We start from the raw sequence: 22,952 nt of genomic DNA, 5'->3' as shown, positions 1-22,952 counted from the left end.
TCATTTATCTAATATCTACATCTGTCTATGATCATTCATCTATTCCTCTCCCTATCATCTATCTATCTATGATCTATCATCTCTCTACTGTCTACATCTATCAACTTTCTACCCTCTACCATCTGTCTGTGCTTGTTTCCAGCTGTGTTTGTCTCCTCCACGGTGGGTCCAGCCCTACGCTGGGCCTGGAATTCTATACCTAATTTTTTTTTTCAGGTCTCCTCATGGGTCCTGTGCCTCAAACCTTTGGGCAGGTTTAGGTTCCAGATAGTGTTTTTCCTCCCAAGACACATTAGCAAGTCCCCCATCTCTCTACCTGCACTGGGCACCTGAGGCTTTAAGAGCACAGAATTGCAGCCCTGGACGCAGACCATCCTGCGTGAATCTTCATTCGTGACAGACCCTTCCTGGGGTTATTTAACTCCCTTGAGCCTAAGTGTCCTTATCAGGAAATCAGGAGTATTAAATAATCACTGCTCGATGGAGGAAAGGGAAAGTGTTCATTTTGTTAGCATTTAAGCTGAGAGTTATCTGAAGGAAGAGTCCTGTCCCTCTCTCCACTATTGCCCCCCAAGAGATCTGACTAACTGCTTCCCTATCGCCAGTCACCCTCTGCAGGGATGGGTTCCCCCCTTTTTTTCCAGTTGAAAAAAGGGAATCACGGGGCATAAGAGCACATTTGTCTTTCACTGGGTAGTGACACCGTTCCTGACATCCTGGCTGAGCACAGCCGTGTGGGTCTGGAACTCCAGAGGAGGTCTGTCTCCTTTGAAGAGCGAGGAAACATGGACGAGGAGTGTGAGATTTCTCTTAGCTCTGTCTGACCCTTTCCTACAGTGGCCTGAGAAGGGAGTGGGCAGGAAACCACAGCGCTCCACGCAGGCCCCAGGGAAGGGTCTGCTTTCTTCCACTTCCCAGGCTGACGTCAATCCGCTACAGATTTCATCTCCTCTGGGCCCCAGATTGTGCACTTTCTGCCAGGGCCGCAATAATGTGCCTCTTTGATGTGCTCTTGTGAGGATTAGATGTAGTGTGGTATCTCAGGTAGACTACACACATACAGTAAGTGGTCCAGGAGCTCAGGCCATTGGCATTCAGCCCCGTCAGATTCACCACGTGTAAGGTATGTTGTGCAGTTTTGGAAAGAATTCGCTCATCAAGCGCTGTCCCCAGTTCCGTGCTCAGGAGGTCTAGGGTTCGGTTTGGTTTTGGTTTGGTTTTGGGGGGCACACCTGCCTGTGCTCAGGGCTTTCTCCTGGCTCTCTACTCAGGGATCATACCTGCCAGGCTCAGGGAATCATATCTGGTGGCTGGGAATTGAACCAGGGTAGGCTGCATGTAAGGCAAGTGCCTTAATTCCTGTACTGTCTATCTGGCCCTAAATATGCAATTTTACTGGGGCAGGTCCCCCACCTCTCTGCCTGCAGTGGGCGCCTGAGGCTTTAAGAGCACAGAAATCGCAGCCCTGGATGCAGACCCTCCTGTGTGAATCTTCAGAAGACATGGGTGTGTGATTACCTGATTCAACCAGAATTTTTCTGGTTTTGTTTTAGGCACACACTCAGCAGTGCTCAGGGACTCCTCCTGGATTTGCACTCAGGGACCATTCCTGGTGGGGCTCAGGGACTATATTGGATGCCCAGGATAGAACCCGGGTTGGCCTTACCTGTTCTGAGCCTCAACTAGATTTTTTTTTTTTTTTTGGGTCACACCCAGCCATGCACAGGGGTTACTCCTGGCTCTGCACTCAGGAATTACTCCTGGCGGTGCTCGGGGGACCACATGAGATGCTGGGAATCGAACCTAGGTCGGCTGCATGCAAGGCAAACGCCCTACCCTCTGTGCTATTGCTCCAGCCCCTAGATTTTTTTAAAAATGACTGACAAATATCTCTTTACAGCCTATAAATAGGAAACAGGAGCACTTCTTAGAAGTCATTTAAGTAAATATCATTTAGGTAAATTGATATACTTTAGGTAATTAGCGGAATCAACAGTTGATAAGCATTTTTAGTGTAACATGCACAAATATATACAAAGAGAAAAGAGCGCAGAGCCAGGAGTCTGTAGGTACAGTTTTGTTTCTGTTAAAATGGCTCAATTCTCCTGATTTTGAAAATCAGATGAACTTTTTTCTCCAGCCCACTTTATAGAATCATTGGGCTCAATCAGATATTGTGATACAAAAATAAAATTTGCTTTCATTTGCTCTCTCTTCCTCTTTCCCTACCTCCTTTCTTCTTTCTCTCCCTCCTGACCTTTTCCTCCTCTCTCCTTCCTTTATAGATGTCTAAGTAAATTCTTACTTTATTGTGGAATATGATTTATTGCTTGAGAAAAATCTAAAACAAGCGCCAGAAAGATAGTTCAGGGGTTAAGTTCCTTGCCTTGGGTTCGATCTCCAGCACTGCATATGGCCCCTGAGCACTGTTAGTTGTGGCCTCCAAACCAAAAAAGTGAAACCAAATTTACTGATTATTTTACAATAATGTATGTAGGACCAAACTGTGTTTGAAGGAAAACACTATGGTGCTTGTGATTTTGGCTCTTTCTATTCCAAATCATTCTTGCATATTTCCAAAGTCCATGCAGACATGGTGAATCCACTGCACAGCTCCTCACTGGAAGACCAGAACTAAGAAAGAAGAACTCACCCAGGCCCTAGATACCTTCCTGAGGACAGAAGGTCGGGCTCGAGGAAATTGTATTCACTGATTCCAGTGAGATCTGGAATCAAAGCAGCATCCCTAGGCAAGAGGAATGCAGCTCTTCCCAGAGGGAGAAGAAACACCCTTCTGTCTTCCCCACCTTTTTGTCTCCTGCTAATGCCTGGGAGTGAGCAAAATAAAACTAGAAACCAGCAGGTGAGGAGGCCTGGGGGATATGGTCTCCAGGGCCAGCCTCCCAGGGCTGCGAATAGAGCTGACCAGGAGAGATGGAAAATCACCATAGGCATGTTCCTTAACCTCATTTAAAAATAGAGCTAATTCCTGCCTCTCTGCCTGCAAGCCTGCGATATCAAATATGTTTAACAAATGGACATTCTTTTCATTCCTCCCTTTCGGAGACATCTGTTTTTTGAACCAGCTAACATAGCACACACACTTATTCAACCTTAATCTCGTCCTTGGATCCCACCTCCATCAGCTTTCTCCAACCTGCTCGGATTGGGTGATCTCTATCTTCTCTTGTTTTTGTCGGTTTTTTCCACTGTTTTTATGAGAGAAGTGGAGGACTGGGCCACACCCGGAGAAGCTCAGAGATTACTCCCATTTCTGTGCTCAGGGACCATTCCTGACGGGGACCATTTGTGGTGGCAGAGAACAAATCAGGGTCAGCTGTGTGCAGGGCAAACACCTCACTCTGTGCTATTTCTCTGGCCCTGTGTCTGTTTGTTTTAATTTTTCTTAAAGATAATTTATTAGGGGCTGGAGCGATAGCACAGCGGGTAGGGCATTTGCCTTACATGCGGCTGATCTGGGTTCGATTTCCAGCATCCCATATGGTCCCCCAAACACCACCAGAAGTGATTCCTGAGTGCATGAGCCAGGAGTAAACCTTGTGCATCATCACCGGGTGTGACCCAAAAAGAAAAACAAAGATAATTTATTAACTGACTTTCTGCAGAAATACCTGTGTTGGTCTGTTACCTGTGTTGATCTGTTACCTATTTGACCGAGGATCCGTCCTGGCCCTTCTCACTCTCGGTTAGGGGGAGCCCCACTTTCCAAAGTCTCTTCACTTCTGGGTGGGTTTAGCCAAAGAGAGGACCTAGTGCCAGCTGGGGGCAGGAGAGTGGGAGAAACCAGGGCCTTTCTCCATTCATCCGCATCTCCTGGTGCCCGTGGTGGTGACTCAGTCTCTTCTGTGGCACCAGCTCCTCTTTAGATGGCCCCAGTTCCTTGGCCTCCTTCTCCATAGCGCCATCTGCCACTGGTCAGGGCTGGCTTCTGGATTCAGGCATTAGCATCTCCTCTGATTGTCCCTCTCGATCAAGAAGCCGAACATTGTCGCTCAACTCTGGTTAACTCACAGACCCCTGTTTGACATCTCTTGGAACACGTAGCATGGTTCCACCTTTCTTGGCTAAATTATATCAAATAGCATATCCTTATTTTTCTTCAAACAGACCCTCTGTAAAACCCCCAAACTTGACCTTCCTTGCCTAATTATCCTAGTCACACATCAAACTGTGCTTAGTATAAGGAAAGTGTCATACTTAGCCGCTGTTCGAGAAAGGAAGTCAAAGGAGCTTGGAGAATGTTCTGCTGAGACTTGATCAGGTCCTCTAAACCTGGAGTGTCTGTGGATTTTAGGACCCTCCTTTCTCTCAGAACTTTGCTCTTTCCTGCCTCCCTCTCTCTCCTTCCTTCTCTTCCTTCACTTCCAATCTTTAGCCATAACGCTGTTGACCATTCGCAGCCTATTGGTACTATGTTTTCTGATGAAAAACTGAAAAAGTACTGTTTTTAGAGTAGTCACATCAACTTGACTCCAAATGTTTGTGGGAGAAGCTTTCTTTCTTGGCAGGCTGCCATTCTTCCTTCTCCATTGAAGTACTGTGTCTCTATCTTGGCTATGTGCATTCCAAGGGGACATTCACCCAACTAGGGATCACTGGAGGTTTGTGCTGACTTAAAGTTATTATTTGGAAATTCACTAAACATTTTTTTTAGTTCTTTGCAAATACAATAAAGATAGTTTTGCTTTTTATTTTATTTATTTTATTTTTTTAGAGATGACCTCGACAGGAAACTTCAGGCAATCGCTGTTTCAAAACTACTGAGAAATAGTTCTGATCAAGTGATATTTCTGGGCTATATCACATCACCACCTGGTTCTAGAGATTATCTACAGCTCATTAAACATGGCAATGTGAAGGTAACACAATCTTAATAGGACTTCTGATAGAAATGTTTATCCTTAAAAAAAATTAAGCCCAAGAATTTAATATGTATTCTGATTATCTGCTACTGCATAGAAAACCATAGCAAAACCTATGCTGGCTTTACACAACAATGACCTATTTGACTAGGAATCTGCAATTTGGATAGAGTTCCGTGGGAAGAGCTCATTTCTGCTCCATAAAATGTGCTGGCTCTGGGGGGACTGAAGGACCCCTATGTGGCTATTGGATGCTGGGTTTTGACCAGAGGCTCATTTAGGGCTCTGGGCCAGGGTTGGGGTTACTCTCCGAGTTCAACTTGGGACTCCCTCCCCCTGGGATGGCTGGGTGCCTGAGACAGTGTCCCAAGGGCACTAGAAAGAAGCTGTATTGCCTTGTGTGACCTGACCTTGTGTCATCTAGTGCCATTCCTGCTTCTTTCCAAGCCTCCTCACATTCAAATGGAAGAAGCAGAAACCTCACAGCCCCATTGGAGGACAGTCAAAGTCCCATTATGAGACCATCATTTGGAAAGTGAGTTATTTGAACCATGTTTGGAAAGGGCATACTGCCACGTCCTGAAAGTTACTTATATTGAGAGTAAAAGGTAAAATGTAGCGTCACCCAGAGAAGCTCAAAGGTCAGCCAGGCTCAACATATCCCTTAGTAATATGGAACCAGTCCTTACTGATTTCCATCTAAAAGATTTAAATGAATCTGTGTACCCAGATATAATCATGCTCCGTGGAATGAGTTGACATTTGGACCACACAGAAGTCAGGGGCACCAACTTCCACTCACCACATGATTCCCTCAGAAATTAACCACTGTTGTCTCTCAGTGCCCTTAGGGGACTAGTTTCAGGGCCCTCCTTTGGATACGTAAGTCTAAAGAGACTCAAGCCCCTTTTAGCTGACCTTCTCAATCAAGGTTCCAACAGCTGCAGACTCAACCACTGACTTCCACAATTACTTGAATCTGTGAATGCAAAACCCACATTCAGAAACAAAAATCCATTTATAAGAGCTTCATATTAGAGGTCAGCTGCATACACTAGAAAGTTAACCACATTGACTTATAATAGAAGTATAATTGTTAAATATGATCAAGTCCATTCGTTCTTATATAGATTTTTTGATCCTTTATATTTTGTTTTTTACTTCATGTCTTGAGATAATATCTACAGAGAAAAAAAGCTCCATATCTTACTGTAGGTTTTTAAGCAGAAGATGAGGGAGACTGTGATGACCCAAAACATGAAATGATGGTGACTTACAGAAGGAAGAATGCATCTTTTCTTTTGCCTCTATAAGTGTATGCAAGATTCTGGACAGGTGACCCGCACTGGTCAGGCAGTGCATTGAAACGGCAAAGTGTTCAGAGTGTGATTCCACTTTACAAGGCCTCCTCTTCAAGTCTGCCTCATAATCCCATATGGTAGCATCTATCTAGTTAAAAAGGGAAGGGAAGGAGGGAGCAAGAACCAATGATCTTTAAATGTAAATTCCGAGAAATCAACCTCCAACACTTGTATTTACATTTCTTTGACTGGAATTGAGTTATAGGACGACATCGTAATGTACAAGAAGTTGGGAGCTACACTATTTAATCTTGATTCACTGGCTTACTACAGCTTTGGAAGAAAAGACAGATAGTAGGGAAATGAGTTTATCTTTGTCACCATGGAGAAGGCATAAGATAAGGTTTTATATTGGCTTTGATCAGTGGGTTTATGGCAATGATGACAGAATTCATAAGGAAGAAGAGTTTTGCAAAGAGGATGAGATTAACTTAATGTTGAGTCAGCTGTGGGATATTAATGGAGATGTCCAGTAGGCATATGTGGATCTGGAATTGAGAAGAGCAATCAGGACTAGAGACAGAGAGAGAAATTATTTCCAAGTGTTATACGTAGGCAGTTGTAGAAGTACAAAAGGAAGAAAACCCTGTCTATTTGGTGGGGAAGGGAAGAGAAAGGTAATCAGCTCAGGGAAGAGCTGATGAAGAAACCCAGAGAGAGCTGAGGTTCAGTTCAGAGGTTACATTAGTTATTTCTCACTGTGTTAACAAATGAGACTTGCTATTCCTGTGTTTCTGAGTGTGGACTCTGGTTTCTGTTTCTACTGTTTTTCACTCTGGGATGAGGTATGTGTTACGGGGCCAGACTCGCCTTTCTGGGTCTTGACACTGGGTGTGAACTGGGCACTCTCTCACCATTCACTCAGTCTATCTGGTGCTACATGTCCGGATGTGTGACTTTGTGGGACGTTGTTTCACCTCTCTGGACTTTAATATATCCATGGTATCCTAGGACTGTTCTAAGTGTGAAATAAGTGGTCAGCGGGGCCACAGCCTTGTATGTAGGAAGCACTCTGTAAGTGGCAGATATGTGGATATTGTATATGTACATCTGGTTCATGTAGAAAATCAAATGAAAAATCTTTCAGTATTGCATCTATAAAATATAAAAGAATGTTAGGTGAGATGAAATATGGCAAGTCACAGGAAAAGCTGCTTTCTTGGTAGAGAGCATTCTTTGTGTGTGTGTGCGTGTGTGTGTGTGTGTGTGTGTGAGAGAGAGAGAGAGAGAGAGAGTTTATTGGATTTTTATTTAATCCTCTATTGGTTTCCATGATCTCAGGCAGAAGCTCTGTCAAACTAGGCAGTAGATTCTTCTACCATTTTTTCTATTAAGAAGTTTATTAATGCAGAGAGGAATTTTAATCAGAAATGCTTGGATGAACAGATTTTTCTCTCTAAGAAACAAGTATTTAAATGCTGCAGTCTTAAATTTTTGCAATGTCTTTTTAAAACCTAATAAAATAAAATGAGCTATATATATTCACAATTGATTATACCCAGAATATATAACTGAATGACTACGTTTTCATTTCTTCCTAAGGCAGATCTGTATATTTTTTTAATTTACCTTATTTTTTATTTTACTTTAAATATTTAAATATTTTAAAATTTACTTTAAAACTGTATGTGGGAGTTGAAGGTGGTGGTTTGGGACTATACCAAACAGCTCCCGAGCACCCCTGGCTCTTTCTCGGAGGATCATATGTGATGCTGGGGATTTTAACCAGGTCAGCTACATGCAAGGAAAACACTTAACTCCTGTACTGTTTCTCTAGGTTTTATTTATTTTTTAATCACTAAAATATTTAAATTTTTTAAGTTTATTGTAAATTTTGTCATGTATACATAGGACATATACTTGTGACAGTGATTTATAAGTAATCAAAGATTAATTTTATTTATTATTATTATTATCATTATTGCTTTTTGTCAATGCACAGGGGCTACTCCTGGCTCTGCACTCAGGAATTACCCCTGGCGGTGCTCATATGGGATGCTGGGAATTGAACCTGGGTCGGCCACGTGCAAGGCAAATGCCCTACCTGCTGTGATATTGCTCCAGCCCCAAAGATTAATTTTAAAAATATCTATCACCAAACTAAAGAAAAAGAAAATAGTTGCTGAGGAGGTGACCCAAAAGGCAGATGCTCTGTAGATGGGAACCTCCAGTCCAGTCTTTGGCAAGGTTCCCAAGCATCATTTATCATGGGTTACCCCCCACTCCCCACCATAAATAAATAAATAAATATACATTGTAGTATCTTCTTTGGGTTATTCAAAAATGTTTTAAATTAAGTTAACCGCCCGGCTAGCTCAGTCGGTAGAGCATGAGACTCTTAATCTCAGGGTCGTGGGTTCGAGCCCCACGTTGGGCGAGTGTGTTTTTATTCTATTTTGGGGCTGGAGCGATAGCACAGCGGGTAGGGCGTTCGCCTTGCACGCGGCCAACATGGCCGACCCGAGTTCGATTCCTCCGCCCCTCTCGGAGAGCCCGGCAAGCTACAGAGAGTATTCGATATGCCAGACACAGTAACAACAAAGTCTCCAATGGAGACGTTACTGGGCCCGCTCAAGCAAATCGACGATCAACGGGAGGGCCTTTACCTTTACCTTAGTAAAATTCAGAAATAGTAAAAATTTTCAGGATATTTTTGTTCATAGAATTTTAATTTTTGTTTATTTTTTGTTTGTTTTCTGGGGGGGGTCACATCTGGCTCTGCTCACGATCACTCCTGGCAAGGCTTGGGATGTCAGGTATCAAACCTGGGTCAGCCATGTGCAAGGCAAGTTCCTTAACCCCTGTACTATCTGTCTACCGGCCCCTCCCCCCATTTATTTGTCTACCAGTGTTGGGGATTGAACCCAGGGCTTCACACAGTCAATAGGATTTAAAAAAAATTTTTTTTTAAAGGAGATATCTTCAGTATAAAAGTACCATATCTAGAGTTTTCCCAACACATCACCGGGGGGTGGGGGTGGGCTAGGATTATGTTCTATTTCTCCCATGAAAAATGGCCCTGGTCTCAAGCTTTCAACATAAGAAGTATCATGATTACTCCCCAGATGTGTTTGTTTCCAGTGATTCAATTTAACAAACACAGATTGAGTGTCTGTCGAACACAGGCTTCATGCTAAGTACTAGAGAGCAAAGTGATTAAGAGTCCCCTGTGAAGGGAGGGGTGGAGGCATCGAGACAAATCATCAGACAGAACAGCGGGTGGGCGTGCCTCCTGTGAAGATGAAGACGGGGTGCTTTCTGCTGGGGGTGTGAGGCTTGTAACACTTAGGGGAGCCAAATGCAGTAAATGTGCTGTAAATGCAGATTTCCCTGCCCAACCCCCTTTGCAGACCACTTTCCTCTCTGTATTTGCAGCATTTAATACAGGAGCTAGACAGGCACAGGTGGGTGCTTGGGAAACACCTGCAAAATGAACAAGTGAATTGGACCTTAATGACTGTTAACAGCCAGGCAGAGGAACACACACCCAAATACGTGTTTATTTCTGCGGTTCACACATTTTCTTGTCCATTCATAACAGAGCACTGCAGGTAGTGCTTGAAATGTTCTTTTTTTCTGTTTTTAATAGGATATTGACAGCACAGATCAAGATCGATGGTGTGAATACATTATGTATAGAGGCCTGATCAGGTAAGCATTAAGTGTTTGATTTTTTTTCACGTCTATGATTGTGATCTTTGGGGTCCATCCTGAAGGAGCATGGTTTGTGAAAGCAATGAATTAATTGTGTTCATTTTGTTAAACATTGATTTGGCTAGTTATGCCGTGGAGAATTTTATTCAAGGCATGGCCTAATGATTCCAGAAGGGATAAATTGTTGATAAAATTAAGCTTAATTAAAGATAAGTGTTTAAATTATTAAGCATGATTAATTTATAACTGCCAATACCTATTTGGAATGGCACTTCTTTCTTTCTTTCTTTTTTTCTTTCTTTCTTTTTTTTTGGTCAAGGTGTGGGCCTGGGTGGTTCTGGGAAATCACTCTGACAGTGCACAGGAAACCAAATGGTTCCAGGAGTTAAACTCAGTCTCCAACCTGAAGCGTACAATGCATGTACTAAATCTGTTGAGCCATTTCTGGCCCAGGAATGGGACCTTTTTTTTTTTTTTAACTTTTGTCCACACCCAGCAGTGCTCAAAGTATGATTTTTGCCTTCTTTAAAAAATAGCTAAGGATGGGGGCCAGAGCAATAGTCCAGTGAGTAGGGCATTTATCTTGCACATGGCCAACCTGGGTTCCATCCCCAGCGTCCCTTGTGGTCCCCAGAGCCCATCCGGAGTCATTCTTGAGTGCAGAGCAAGGAGTAATCCCTGAGCATTGTGGTGCATGGCCCCCAAACAAAAGGTAAACAAAAACAAACAAATAAAATAGCTGAGGAGTATTCCATTGTGTATATATACACACCATAGTCTCTTTATCCAGTCCTCTGATACAGTGAGTGCAAGTATCTTTTCTGAATAGACTTTTTTGGACTCTCGGGGTAGATGTCAAGAAGTAGGATTGCTGGGTCAAATGGAGGTTCAATTCTTAGTTTTTAGGGAAGTGTCCATATTGTTTTCCCAAGCTGACCAGGTGACATTCCTAGCAGCAGTAGATAAGGGTCCTTTTCCCCATATCCACATTGACACAGGTTGTTTTGGTTCTTCGTGATGTGTGCCTGTCACACTTCATGGGCTCTTAAACTTCCTGAGGTGAGCCAAGGAGCTGCTTGAGGTGTTAAGATTGTTCTAGTTACACAACTCATCCTGAAACTTGAGAAGGCCTCGCACATACCTACATGTCTGTAGGACCAGTAACTTGACTATTACTTTGGTGTTTCTAAAGAGTTAGCATGGGAGGGGGGGTGTGAACTTGTTAATTTGTGAAATACTGAAACTCTTTGTTAACTTATCCCCACCCCCACCTCAGTCTTTCCCACTATGGTGGTTTTCATGGGAATATTAGAATTTGTAGAAGTTTATAATATCAACCGAAATAGCAATACTTTAAAATTATAAAATTATTATTGCCAAGAAACAAAGGTATTTATAGTAGCCATAGCCATAATTGCTAATCACTGGGCTCTCTATGTACACATGTCGCCCGGGATCTTAATTATCACTTGTTACGGTGGGATCACACAAAATCACAAATCATCTTGTTAATCGTCGATTGCCTCGAGCAGGCCCCAGTAACATCTCCTTCATCCTAGCCCTGAGATTATATTCAAGGCTCTTTAGGAGAATGAGACCCATCATTGTTACTGGTATTTGGCATATTGGGTATGCCACGGGCAGTTTGCCAGACTCTGCCGTGTGGGCAGGCTACATTCGGTAGCCTGCCAGTTTGTCCAAAGTAGGAATGAGATAATAGGATGTCATAATAGGATGTCTCGCGGCCGTGAATGCAGCCGAGCGGTTCCGGGAGCTGATTTTTATAGTCTCTGAGTCTTGGCCGTTGATGGTATTACACAGCGCCAGGGGCCCAGTTGGTGGGTGTGACCCCCGCCTACTGGAATTTGAGGATCTAGTGGAGAATGCTCGGCCCAAATCCGAGTAGGCTTGGAGATCTTGGCCCCGGAACCCACGTGACTTTGTCCCTCTGCCAGTACCTTCATGTGTGCGGAGAGTGGTCTCAGCATGGTGGTGGCTGGTCCTGGAGGTCTTTGGCTGCCAGAGCCCTGGTCGGGGCGGGGAGGAAAGCTCAACCCGCTCCCCTCCAAGGGGCCCCTGCGGCGAGGACAGTCAGGCGCGGGTGCAGGAGACTGCACTGTTCTCTTCTGGGAGCTGGTTTTTATAGTCTCTGAGTCTTGGCCGTTGATGGGATTACACGGCGCCAGGGGGCCAGTTGGTGGGTGTGACCCCCGCCTACTGGAATTTGGAGGATCTGGTGGAGGATGCTCAGCCCCAATCCGAGCAGGCTTGGAGATCTCAGCCCCGGAACCCGCCTGCCTTTGTTCCTCTGCCGGTACCTTCATGTGTGCGGAGAGTGGTCTCAGCATGGTGGTGGCTGATCCTGGAGGTCTTTGGCTGCCAGAGCCCTGGTCGGGGAGGGGAGGAAAGCTCAACCCGCTCCCCTCCAAGGGACCCCGGCGAGGACAGCCAGGCGCGGGGGCAGGAGACTGCTCTGTTCTCTTCCGGGAGCTGTTTTTCTGTTTCAGTTCACAAAATCATTTCTCTAGTCTTTGTCCCTCACCGAAAGTCTTGCCCTTAAATGAAGACAGTTTGGACATCAGTGTGATTCCTGGTTTAGTGGAAGACTTAGTTTTATTTTTTAAATTTTGTTTGTCTGTTTGGAGGTGGGGTGTACACCCACCAGTGCTCAGGGTTTACTCTAAGCTTTGTGCTCAGGGATCACTCTTGTTAGTGCTCAGGGGAACCATAATGCAGAGCTGGGCTTAAACCCGGCTACATGCAAGGCAAGTACACTACCTACTCTACTATCTCTCCTGCCCCCTTCCTTTTGGGGTTTGCTTTGTTCTTTGTTTCAGGGGCAATGCCTAGCAATGCTTAAGGACTACTGCTGGCTCAGTGCTCAGAGATCGCTGCCAGCAGTGCTTAAGGGACCTGGCTGTGCCAGGAATGTCATGCTGGCCTCCTGCATGCCGGAATGCAAACCATGCACTCTCGGCTCATTGCGTTGTCTCTCAACCCAGGTGAGGATTTGGATTGGCAGGATCCTTATCTTCAACTCCCATGAAGGTTCATGAACAGTGTCAGCTAAATGAGTTTCAACTGGAATTTTGGAGATTTGGGTAACAGCCTAGATTTACTAGAAACCAGGAGCCAGAACCAAGGAGCTAAGCATGTCTGGGGGTGAAGCAATAGCACAGCCTGTAGGGTGTTTGCCTTGCACATGGCCAACCCGGGTTCGATTCGCAGCATCCCATATGGTCCCCCAGCACCACAGGAATAATTCCTGAGTGCATGAGCCAGGAGTAACATTTGTAGATCACCAGGTGTGACCCAAAAAGAAAAAAAAAAGAATACACAGTGATCGTTACATTTTTCAGCTCATTCTCAGTAACATATCATTTTTGTTGTTTTTTGTTTTGATATATATGTTTTTGATATATATGTATACACCAAAACAATATTATAAACCCAAACTATAATAACTACATATATAACTATAGTTATATATAACTATGTATATAACTATATATATAAAGCTACATATATACCAAAACAATATATAGGTATATATCTACAATTTATACATATACAATATATACATATATGTACCAAAATAACATATATGCCAAAACTATGTATTTATAGTTATATACGATCACGATCACAATCATCCTATTTTTCATCGATTGCCTTGAGCAGGCACCAGTAACGTCTCCTTCTTCCTAGCTCTGAGATTTTAAAAGAGCCATTTCAATGCTCTTTCAGGGTTAGGAGAATGGGACCCCTCATTGTTACTGGTATTTGGCATATTGAGTATGACACAGGAAGTTTGCCAGACTCTGCCGTGCGGGCAGGATACTTTTGGTAGCCTTCCAGGTTCTCCAAAGGAAAAAAGAGATAATAAAATGTCTTGCAGCCACAAATGTGGCCGTGCGCTTGCGGGAGCTGGGTTTTATAGTCTCTGTGTCTTGGCAATTGATGGGACCAACCTGGCACTGGCGGCAGCTGGTGGGTGTGATGCCTATCTACTGGCTGATGGGGGGTCTGGGTGGAGAAGGCCCAGTCCCAAACTGAGCAGGCTTGGAGATCTCAGCCCCGGGACCCACATGCCTGGGTTCCTCTGCCAGTTCTTTCATGCATGAGGCTTGTCCAGACATGTGGAGAGTGGTTCCAGCATGGCTGTGGCTGACTTCAGAGGTCCTCAGCTGCTGGGGCTCTGCTGGGTGGGGGGGGGGGGGAACTCAACCTACCCCCCTCCAAGGGGTCCTGGTGAGGACAGCCAGGTGCAGGGGCAGGAGACTCTGTGCTGTTCTCTTCCCAGGAGCTGGGTTTTATAGTGTCTGCATCTTGGCCATTGATGGGACCAACCTGGCATTGGCAGCAGCTGGTGGGTGTGATGCCTACCTACTGGAAGATGGGGAGTCTGGGTGTAAAAGGCCCAGTCCCAATCCGAGCAGGCTTGAAGATCTCAGCCCCGGGACCCGCATGCCTGGGTTCCTCTGCCAGTTTTTTCATGCAAGAGGCTTGTCTGGACGTGTGGAGAGTGATCCCAGCATGGCTGTGGCTCTGGAGGTCCTCAGCTGCTGGGGCTCTGCCGACGGGGGGAGGGAAACTCAATCCGCCCCCTCCAAGGGGCCCCAGTGAGGACAGCCAGGCACAGGGGCAGGAGACTTTATATATAGCTATATATATAACTATCACTGTCACTGTCATCCCGTTGTTCATCAATTTGCTCAGGCGGGCACCAGTAACGTCTCCATTCATCCCAGCCCTGAGATTTTAGCAGCCTCTCCTTACTTGTCTTTCCCAACGGTGCTGTATTGGGGACTCTCTCAGGGTCAGGGGAACGAGACCCATTATTGTTACTGTTTTTGGTATATTGAATACCCACGGGGAGCTCGCCAGGTTCTGCCATGTGTATAACTATACACAACTATATAATATATATATATATATATCACAACAATCACAACCATCTTGTTATTTGTCGATTGCCTCAAGCAGGCCCCAGTAAAGTCTCCTTCGTCCTAGCCCTGAGATTTAAAAAAAAAAAAGTGCCATATTCAAGGCTCTTTCAGAGTTAGGAGAATGAGACCCTTCATTGTTACTGGTATTTGACATATTGGGTACGCCACAGGGAGTTTGCCAGACTCTGCTGTGTGGGCAGGTTACATTCGGTAGCCTGCCAGTTTGTCCAAAGTAGGAATGAGATGATAAGATGTTGCGCTGCTGCATTTGCGGCCGCGCGCTTCCGGGAACTGAGTGTGATAATCTCTGGATCCTGGCCGTGTTGGGGTTACACGGCAGTTGGTGGGTGTAACTGTCTAGCTACTGGTTGGTCCAGTCCCAAACAGTGCAGGCTTAGAGATCTCAGCCCCGGGTCCCACACACCTGGGTTCCTCTGCCAGTTCTTTTATGCATGAGGCTCATCCAAGTGTGTGGAGAGTGGTCCCAGCATGGCCTTGGCTGGGGCCCGGAGGTCTTCAGCTGTTGGGCCCTGGTTAGGACAGTCAGGCACAGGGTAGGAGACTCTGCCTTGTTCTCTCCCGGGAGCTGAGAGTATATATATATATATATATATATATATATATATATATATATATATGATGCCTAGGGCTTACTCCTGGTTCTACACTCAGGGTTAACTCCTGGCAAAGCTTGGGAACCCTATGGGGTGGTAGAGAGTGAATCTGGGTTGACCAAGTGCAAGGCAAGAGCCCTACTCATGCTACAATATCTCCAGCTCATTAGAAACAAATGGGAAGGGCTTACAGTGGTCCAAAAGGCAGGATTTGCCTCCTCTAACTCCACACCCAACATGTCTGCAACCCTGTTCCCTGCCCTGCACCCACTCCAGTCAAAGTGGAGGGGGGCTTATAACGACCAAGTACAGTCTCCTTTTGCATGGCTGTTCCTGTCCCTAGTCTACCTTTGCTCTCTTGTCAACATGGTTTGTTTGTTCCCTCTCATCTATTGCTCAGACATCACTGTCTGCCATCAAATAGCCCTCTTGGCACCCACTGTATCCCTCCTCTTTCCTCTGCATTCCCCTCCACCAGATACTTTTTTTTTTTTTTTGCTTTTTGGGTCACACCTGGCAATGCACAGGGGCTACTTCTGGTTCATGCACTCAGGAATTACTCCTGACGGTGCTTGCGGAACCATATGGGATGCTGGGAATTGAACCCAGGTCGGCCGCATGCAAGGCAAACATCCTACCTGCTGTGCTATCACTCCACGCCCCCCAGATACATTTTATATAGGTATAAAGATACCTATTCTCCCCAACTAGAACATGGGCTGTTTAAAGGAAAGAGTTAGTTTGCTCACTATTTACCCCTGTGTGCAGTAGGGACAACAAGCCTGAATGTAGTAGCCAGTTGGCAAATACTTGTTTACTAAACAAATGAATGATTGATGTTGATGTTGACCTTATTAAAATATGAGGCAAACTATAAATAAGTTAAAATTCTTTGCTACACCCAAGTTCCCCCTTCCAAGCTTATTGATAACCACTGGGCTAACATCTGTAAAGTGCTTTGAATTTCCTAAAGAAAAAGGATGAATAATTTTTTAGACTTGTAAATGTGGATGAAAGTATGCTTGTGGAATTTGAACTTTAAAGGGGAGAAAGAACTGAGCATATTCTGTCTTTCTGAAGAATTTATTGTTTTGGCCCAAAATGTGAGAGAGGAAAGATTCATCAATGTCAAAAAGGAGAGTTAAGCTGTCATGTTGGTTAATTACTGCTAATGGATGTTTCCTATTTGATATATATATCAAAAAAGAATATTTCGAGGGGCTGGAGATAATGAGATGCTTGTTTTACAGGTTGTTGGCCCCAGTTTAATCCCCAGCACCACATATAATCCCCTGAGGACTACCAGGAGTGACCCCTTGAACACTGTCACATGCTCAAACAAACCAGTCAGAGAACATTTAAATTAAATGTTTAGAGAAAAAAATCAAATTAACTCTAGTGATATTCAGAGTAGAATTAGAAATGTGAAATTAGTTTAATCACAAAGGTGTTCTATAGTAGATTCACATGTGATGATGAAACTTTTACAAACCATTTCTATTTCTGTCACAGACTGGGTTATGCGCGAATTTCTCACGCCGGGCTAAGTGACTCTGAAATTCAGATGGCCCGATTTAGGATCCCAGATGACCCCCTTAATTACAGAGACAACCTGAATGTGGTCACAGACCAGAGGGAAGTTCCTAAGGAAATTCACTTCAACCCTAGGTAAGTTCCTCGGTGTTGTAGCTACAGTGGTGAGGTTCCTCTGCCCCCAGTAAACCCACACATTCCTTAGTAATGAGCTGTACATTAATTTGGTTCTAGAAGTGTGTTCATGTAAGCTACAGCATGATAAAGTTCAGTGGGTCCTAATTGCATTGGAGTTATGGTTCCTACTTTCTCTGAGAGAAACACACCATCAGAATCTTTGGTCAAGAAGGATCCCACCACCAGCATTATCATCATCTCCATCACCATTCACACCACAACTGCAGGTGATGTTTGAGTTTTACGCCTATTCCCACACCCTGTCATAGGTGTTTGGCGTATTCATCTTGATTAATCATCATAAGGTTGTTACTCTCGTCACTTCTCTTCTCACTTTCATAGGTGAGAAAATTTAGGAAGCAGGACAGGAAATGACATCACTAGGATGCTGAGGATGGTCAGAGTTTGAGCTAGTTAAGTGGAAAGATAGGCTGGTAATGTCCTGGGGATTCCCAGCACTGGCTGCACATTCAACTCAGCTGGAGAGCTTTTAAGAACAATCACTGCCTCAGGGCTCATCATCAAGACCTCACAGAAATCTGAACTTTGTGGGTTCAACTATTGCATCATCCAAATATGCAGCTAGCATCAAGATGGGGGGGGTGGATTTTTTGTTTCAGTTACAGATACCCCTCCATATGTAATACATTGGACTTTGCTTAGATCTTTTGATAGATCTTGCCTAATATGTTTGCATCACAACATATAATTTATGCTCTTTTTTTCCCCATGACCAGATAATAAGAGAAAACATCTGTGTAAAGCTAAACCCAGAACATGTTCTGTACATTGTTCTTATTTGGTTTTTCTACTTCTGACCATCAATAGTTTTAGAAACTCCCGATACTGTATTTTGATGGGGAAAAAACATTCATCCATTATCTTTTTAAGAATTTTTTTCTTATAGTGAAAGAAATTGGGACTGGAGAGATGGTACAGGGGTAGGCATTTGCTTAGCATGTAACCAACCTTGGTTCAATCCCTGATACTGCATATAGTCCCTGAGTATCACCATAAGTGACCAATGAGTACAGACCTAGATGTAGCTTCCAAGCACCACTGGATGCCCCCTCACCCCTCACCAAGAGAAATTTTTACCAAAAGATAGGTAGTGAATACATGGATGGTTATAAAAAATTCTTTTTTTTTTTTTGTTATGCTGAAGAGAAACCCTGAGTTTCATGCCTGCAAAGCATGTGCTTTATTTTTGAGCCAAATCACCAGCTCCAATAACCAAGACTTGATTTGCTTCTATTACTGTATTTGATCTTGCCCTTGTAAATGTAATGTACTTGTGAAAAAGTGTGGGCTCTAGTCTCAGCTTTTGGCTTCAGCTCTGCACTCTTGCCAATGAACCTCTGGGTAACTGTGGATATGTCACTTACCTCTCTTAACCTCAGACCTCTCATCTGAAAAATGGAAATAGCGTTACCTACCTGCTAAGGTAATCTGAAGTTTGAATGACACCAGATCTTAGACTGGTGCCAGGTGAACATTCAATAGCCAGCGATTGCATAACTCCAGTAGTATTTATAATAGTGACAATAGAAGCTCAATGGAAAGTGTCTTCCTCACTGAAGGTAACTTTAAGGGGGTGGCCTCCTAGTGACAAGAGTCCTAAGCAGTGCTGAGGGGTACAGGCACCTGAGCACACTTCCAATGATACTTAATCAGTCCTGAATGTTTAATGCTCTGGTCTAAGGCTGAAGAGATAGTATAGGGTTTAAGGCACATGCCTTGCATGCAGCTGCCCCCCTGATCAATTCCCTAGCACCACAGGCGGTCCCCTGAGTACCACCAGAGGTATCCCTGAGCTTCATCAGGTTTGCCTCCTTTCAAACAAAAACACAACAATAGTGCTGGAGCGATAGTACAGTGGATAGGGCGCTTGCCTTGCATACAGCAGACCTGATTTCATGCTTGGCACCACGTATGGTCCCCTGAGCACCATCAGAAGTGTTCCCTAAGCATAGAGCCAGGATTATGCCCTAAACACTCTAGGTGTGTCCCACCAGGAGTGTTCCCTAAGCATAGAGCCAGGATTATGCCCTAAACACTCTAGGTGTGTCCCACCATCACCCCACAACCAAAAAAAAAAGGAAAAACTAAACAATGCTTGGCCTAGTCGTGTGGTGTTTTTGGGTCCTAGTAGTGCTGCGGGGAGGGGGGGGAATGTTGTGTCAGGGTTTGAACTCAGGTCCCTCTGTGTTGTAAGGTATGACCCCTGACTGCTAAACTATCTTCCCAGCCTTGGGATAATTTAAGTAGATGCCAAAAGATCCTGAGGGAAAAAGATGACCCTGTTTCCTTCTTATATAGCAGAAGTATGACCCCCTGGGTGTGGCCCCAGAACAAAGAATTTTTTTCTAAATGTAACTGCAGATTGAGACACCCAGCTGAGAGGGAGCTAGATCTGGATGCCCGCTTATCTTAATTACAGCAAAAATAACAAGCAGTAGAAATCTACCTCTAATTTTTAAGTTCCTTATTATAAAATATATGCAAATGAAGATTATAGAATGATCCCAATTTTTAAGAGATAGCCGAAGAATTTTAGGTTCACTCAAAACACCATTTCTTAATTGGGTGTTCGTTCATTGATGGCCAAGACAACAGCACTGAGTGAGGTCTTAAGTGCTCAATACAAAGGACAGAATGATGAGTCAGACAGAGTCTGTGTCCTGTGGCGCTTACATTCAAATAAACTATTCAGTATTATCTCAAGGAATATATTTATACAGAGCTTTGCTTGATATCTGCCTGGATATCTGTATATTACACAATCATTTCAACTTTGTAGATGTATGAAACATACAGTATTGGTATGTGAGTGTGGATATGTGAATTCATCCTCTACCCAAATAGAATTCAGTGAAATTTCTTTCATAATAAAGTTTTATTTGAAGACTGAGTTGGGAGATTTAGGGTTGTTTTTTTGACCACACCTATTAGTCTTCAGGACTTACTCCTGGCTCTGTGCTCAGGGATCACTCCTAGCAGTGCTTGGGGGGAACCTTATGTGGTGTCAGGATTTTAACCAGGGTTAGCCATGCATCAGACTACTACCTTAACCCCTGTACTATCTCTTGGTCCTCTCAAAATATTTTAAATGATAGTAAAATATTTCCTTATATGAATATAGCAAACTTGAGTTAACCAATTTTATTGTTTTGACACTTTCATCCTAAATCATTATAAAACATTTTCTGATCTTTGGCTGCATACAAAGAAAGCATTTTACTCACTGTACAGTCACCCCCACCCTTTTTATTTTGTTTTTTGGGCCCCACCTGGCAGTACTCAGGGCTTACTCCTGGCTCTGTGCTCAGGGATCACTCCTAGTAGTGCTCAAGGGACCATATGTGGTGCTTGTGATTAAACTCGGTTGACCAGTGCAAGGCAAGTACCTTACACACTATATTATCACTCCAGCCCAGTGCTCACTTAGGCAGCACATGCATATTATCACTCCAGCTCAGGAATATCCTTGATTGCTTTCGTAATACCACATTCCAGAAGTGGAACGTTACAATGTATGCAAAATTGTAATATTCCTTATCATTGCTGTTTTGCAGTGACTAAAACCAAGTGAACAGATGTCCTGGCTTCCTACATTGTGGAGGGTATTTGAGTTTTGCCATTGCTGTGAAGAAAAGAAAGTCAGCGATTTAGTTTGCCCAAATCTCATTTTCCTTTCCCATTTCTATCTCATATTAACCAGAGCTATATAATTCATCATTCATCTGTAAATACTTCATCTCACAGATGAGCACTTGTAGAAGCCTTAAAAGCTAACATTGTGCCCAAACAGATTTCATGTTGTGCATAAATGAAAACAAGTTAGCATTTCAGATTTCATGCACTCACCTATAAAATCACTATTATTCAAACAGAAGTGGAGGGCTCAGGGAGCTGGCTCAAAGGGCTGCAGCTCATGCCTAGCAAGTGGAGCCCCTGAGTTCAGTCCCTCATACTACATACCCTCTCTGAGCACTACTAGGCTACTAGCTGTAGCTCTGTTGACCCCTAGCACTCGGGGGTCGAGCAGAACTGCACCGCTGGGCTGGAGCCAAACGGCTGGGCTTGTACTGCTGGCTAAGTATCCCTAGGAGTGTCCGGGGGCTTCCGAGCACAGTTGCGGAGACATCCCCAAGACATAACACAGGTCTGAAAAGGAAATCAGACTTATACTTCATTGTGGTAATCAGTCAGTAGATGGTTGTGCTTTTGGAATGATCCAAAAAGAGGAGTTTGGGGGTTACATTTTTAGTCTTTCCTATACATGCAACTCGTTTCTTATTTCTTCATTAACTTTTTAAAAATGATTTTGGTATTCAGGCCATACTTGGAAGTCAGAGGCCACACCTGCTGTTTCTTGGAGGGATCACATGCGGTGCTAGGGTTTGAACCAGAGCATGGCCACCTTAAGCGTTGCACTCTCTCTCCAACTCCTCCTTTTGCTGTGCTAGAATTTGATCAAATCCCTCCTGGTTTTATGACAGATAAATCAACCCACAATAGATTAGAATGCAAATTATAGAGATTTCTTAATATTATTTTCACCTGTGTGTTACTTTTTTTTTCAGATTTGGATCCTACAAAGAAGGGCACAATTATGAAAACAATCATCATTTTCATATGAGTACTCCCAAATACTTTCTGTGAATTCTTAAAAGAAGCATTCATTGACATAGAGAGCGCAAGGAAGAATCAAAGTTTTTAAGATATAAAAGAAGAGTCACACTCAAAGAACTTGAGTTTCCAAAAATGTATGGCATCTGTTTCGTGGGAAATTCTATTTCTAAAATTATTTAATATAGGCATTCTTAAATTTTTTAAATTTTTTTAATTTATTTTTTATTTATTTATTGAATCACTGTGGGAAAAGTTACAAAGCTTTCAGGTTTAAGTCTCGGTCATGCAATCATCAAACACATTTCCCTTCACCAGTACTTATTTTTCACCACCAAGAACCCCGATATATCCCCCCTCCCAACCCTCCCAATGACTGTGAGGCTCATGAATTCTAGTTAACACTCTATCTACTTTGATTAGATTCATTGTTTCGACAAAAGATGCACCATTATTATTTAGAGTTTACACCCCCAAATCAGACCTGCTGAAAACTCATTGTGAAATAATTTGTTTTCTACAACTGGTTACAAGAAACAAATGATGCCACACAGCTGCTATCGCGGCCGTGCGATTTTGGATTTCTGATATTTTACTTATTAGATAATTATAAGATTGGTTTCTGTGACTCTAGAGCATGGCGGTGCCAGAGAGCCGCTCGTGGGGGGTAACTTTTGACCTCGGTAGGGCGTGAAGGATGAGCCGGGAACGCCCCCCCCTTCTCATGAGGTTTCAGTTGCCCCGTCACAACCGGCTCATACCTGGCTTTTCGAAAAGCTCCAAGGCGGCCGCCGTCTAAGCATTCTTAAATTTTTGAGAAAAAAATAGCATGCAATTATGTAAGAAGGGTTTATTATTACAGGGGCTGAAGAGTTAGTACAGGGGCTAAGGCATTGACCATGCATGTGGCAAACCCCCATTTGGCCTCTGGAATCATATATAGTCTCCCTCGTCCCACCAGGAGTGATACCTGAGCACAGGACAGGGCATTCGAGTGTGAGGCACTGGTGATATGTGCCAGTGTCAACATATTAAGTTCCGCTGAGGAGAAAGCAGAGGTGAAGTCTTTGAAGTTCTGTTGGTAGGAGAGAACAACGTGTTCACATAGCCGTTGCTGGGCCTCACTGTCAGCATGCCTGCCCCCATCTC

At 43.8% G+C, this 22,952-nt stretch overlaps 1 protein-coding gene and 1 non-coding gene across 2 annotated transcripts in view; both read left to right on the top strand.

Annotated features, from left to right (window-relative positions):
• The window catches only part of CWH43 (cell wall biogenesis 43 C-terminal homolog), a 64,209-nt gene extending 42,373 nt beyond the window's left edge, over positions 1-21,836 (top strand). The window contains exons 13-16 of the mRNA XM_056111496.1: positions 4,736-4,880; positions 9,834-9,895; positions 16,974-17,129; positions 21,758-21,836. Of these exons, the coding sequence (XP_055967471.1) occupies positions 4,736-4,880; positions 9,834-9,895; positions 16,974-17,129; positions 21,758-21,836 (442 nt within the window). The remainder of the gene's footprint in view (positions 1-4,735; positions 4,881-9,833; positions 9,896-16,973; positions 17,130-21,757) is intronic.
• Positions 8,549-8,621, top strand: TRNAK-CUU (transfer RNA lysine (anticodon CUU)). Its single transcript has one exon. It is a non-coding gene; the product is annotated as a tRNA-Lys (tRNA).
• Positions 21,837-22,952: the final 1,116 nt, after the last annotated feature.

Source organism: Sorex fumeus, unplaced genomic scaffold, assembly GCF_029834395.1.
Source record: "Sorex fumeus unplaced genomic scaffold, SorFum_2.1 ptg000013l, whole genome shotgun sequence".
Lineage (NCBI taxonomy): Eukaryota > Metazoa > Chordata > Mammalia > Eulipotyphla > Soricidae > Sorex > Sorex fumeus.
This window is presented reverse-complemented; position numbering and strand designations above follow the sequence as displayed.